We start from the raw sequence: 2500 nt of genomic DNA on the forward strand, positions 1-2500 counted from the left end.
ATTCCCCTTTGCGTGTAAAGAATCATAATTATCCTTCCCTCTTCTCTGCCCCACCAGAAGCGGATTTCCTCTGGCAGAGCAGCACCATTTTACTTTCTCATTCCTTATTTTTCCTAAACTTCATTCACCCTTCTCTCTTCTCCGACCCAAAAGAAGCAGACTTCTCTGTCTGGGTGGCACTGCTTTACATCCTCCTTCACATATGTATCTGATATTTCTGAACTGCGTTCGCCTTTAACTGTAATGAATTGTAATCAACACTCCCTCTCCTCCGGTCCAACAGAGGCGTATTTTTTTTCCTAAACTTCATTCACCCTTCTCTCTTCTCCGACCCAAAAGAAGCAGACTTCTCTGTCTGGGTGGTACTACTTTTCATCATTCCTTCACATATGTATCTGTTATTTCTGAACTGCGTTCGCATTTAATTGTAATGAATTGTAATCAACACTCCCTCTCCTCCGGACCAACAGAAGCGGATTTCCTCTGGCTGGGCGGCAACGACCGTCCCTACAGCGGCATCTGGCTGTGGCTGGACGGCAGGCACGTGGACCACGCGCACTTCCGCCCCGGCCACCCTTGGACCTCCGACACCAGCAACAACTACTGCCTCCTCATCGGCTGGAAGAACCACCCGCCTCTTGAAACCTACTACTGCCACAAGATGAACAACTTCGTCTGTCAGCATAATCCTTGATGGCAGCGCGGAGTGCCAGCTAGGTGAGGGCGGGATGGGTGCTTGCAGGAGGCGCCAGTGGAAAGACTGATTATTGATGTTTATTTTTTAGGTTTGATTCAAAGGTTGCACAAAAAGAAGGATTTGTTGTCATTAGAACAGGGCCACTGATCAGGTAATTTACTACGGATGTTATTATTATCATTGTTATTATTATTATATTATTGCATTATTATTATTGCTGTTGTTATTGTTATTATTATTATTGTTATTATTATTATTATCGTTATAATAATTATCATTATCATTGTTACTACTACTCCTGTTATTAGTATTAGCATCCTTATAATTATCATTATCATTATGAACCTTATTCTCATCATGGTAATATTATCCTCATTTTTATTACCATTATTGTTATTGATATTATTGTTATTATTATTATTATTATTATTATCATTACTATTGTTATTATCATTATTTACATCCATATTATTTTTCATTGTTATTATCATAAAGATTATGATAATGATCCTTATTTTCGTTATTAAAATCACTGTTATTATCATCTTAATTAATTTTATTTTTGTAGCTTTTGCCCAAATACCTTCAGTCACTTATTATAATCCTATCGTTATTAACACTTCAATTACTAAGGCTAATTGCTACCCCTTTATATTCCTTGCACAACGGAAATTTACTTCTACACTAACACTTTACTACTACACGTACTCGCAATACACACGATATACTTATGCCCGAAAATTAACACTCATTTAACCCCCCCCCCCCTCGTCTCTATATCAGTCAGTGAGTTAATCTAAAGCAGCGATTTTAATCTTCTTGGTTTGATGTACTATACGGTGCCACTTAACTTGTTACCCCCCCCCCCCCCCTTCTCTCTCTCTCTCTCTCTCTCTCTCTCTCTCTCTCTCTCTCTCTCTCTCTCTCTCTCTCTCTCTCTCTCTCTCTCTCTCTCTCTCTCTCTCTCTCTCTCTCTCTCTCTCTCTCTCTCTCTCTCTCTCTCTCTCTATCTTTCTTTCTCTCTATCTATCTATCTATCTATCTATTTTATCTATCTATTTCTCTCTCTCTCTCTCTATTTCTCTCTCTCTCTCTCTCTCTCTCTCTCTCTCTCTCTCTCTCTCTCTCTCTCTCTCTCTCTCTCTCTCTCTCTCTCTCTCTCTCTCTGGACTATCTATCTATCTATCTATCTCTTTCTGTCTCTCAACTCTCTCTCTCTCTCTCTCTCTCTCTCTCTCTCTCTCTCTCTCTCTCTCTCTCTCTCTCTCTCTCTCTCTCTCTCAACTCTCTCTCTCTCTCTCTCTCTCTCTCTCTCTCAACTCTCTCTCTCTCTCTCTCTCTCTCTCTCTCTCTCTCTCTCTCTCTCTCTCTCTCTCTCTCTCTCTGGACTATCTATCTGTCTATCTATCTCTTTCTGTCTCTCTCTCTCTCTCAACTCTCTCTCTCTCTCTCTCTCTCTCTCTCTCTCTCTCTCTCTCTCTCTCTCTCTCTCTCTCTCTCTCTCTCTCTCTCACTCTCTCTCTCACTCTCTCTCTCTCTCTCTCTCTCAACTCTCTCTCTCTCTCTCTCTCTCTCTCTCTCTCAACTCTCTCTCTCTCTCTCTCTCTCTCTCTCTCTCTCTCTCTCTCTCTCTCTCTCTCTCTCTCTCTCTCTCTCTCTCTTTCTCTCTCTCTCTTTCTCTCTCTCTCTCTCTCTCTCTCTCTCTCTCTCTCTCTCTCTCTCTCTCTCTCTCTCTCTCTCTCTCTCTCTCTGTCTATCTATCTATCTGTCTCTTCTCTATCGATCTATCTATCTTACCACGAT

The 2500-nt window shown here is 41.3% G+C and overlaps 1 protein-coding gene across 1 annotated transcript in view; it reads left to right on the forward strand.

The window, feature by feature from the left end:
• The window catches only part of LOC125038322 (CD209 antigen-like protein C), a 2504-nt gene extending 1519 nt beyond the window's left edge, over positions 1 to 985 (forward strand). The window contains exon 3 of the mRNA XM_047631790.1: positions 471 to 985. Coding sequence (XP_047487746.1) covers positions 471 to 694 — 224 coding nt within the window. The 3' untranslated portion in view covers positions 695 to 985. The remainder of the gene's footprint in view (positions 1 to 470) is intronic.
• The last annotated feature ends 1515 nt before the right edge of the window (positions 986 to 2500 follow it).

The sequence above is a fragment of the Penaeus chinensis genome, chromosome 24, assembly GCF_019202785.1.
Source record: "Penaeus chinensis breed Huanghai No. 1 chromosome 24, ASM1920278v2, whole genome shotgun sequence".
Lineage (NCBI taxonomy): Eukaryota > Metazoa > Arthropoda > Malacostraca > Decapoda > Penaeidae > Penaeus > Penaeus chinensis.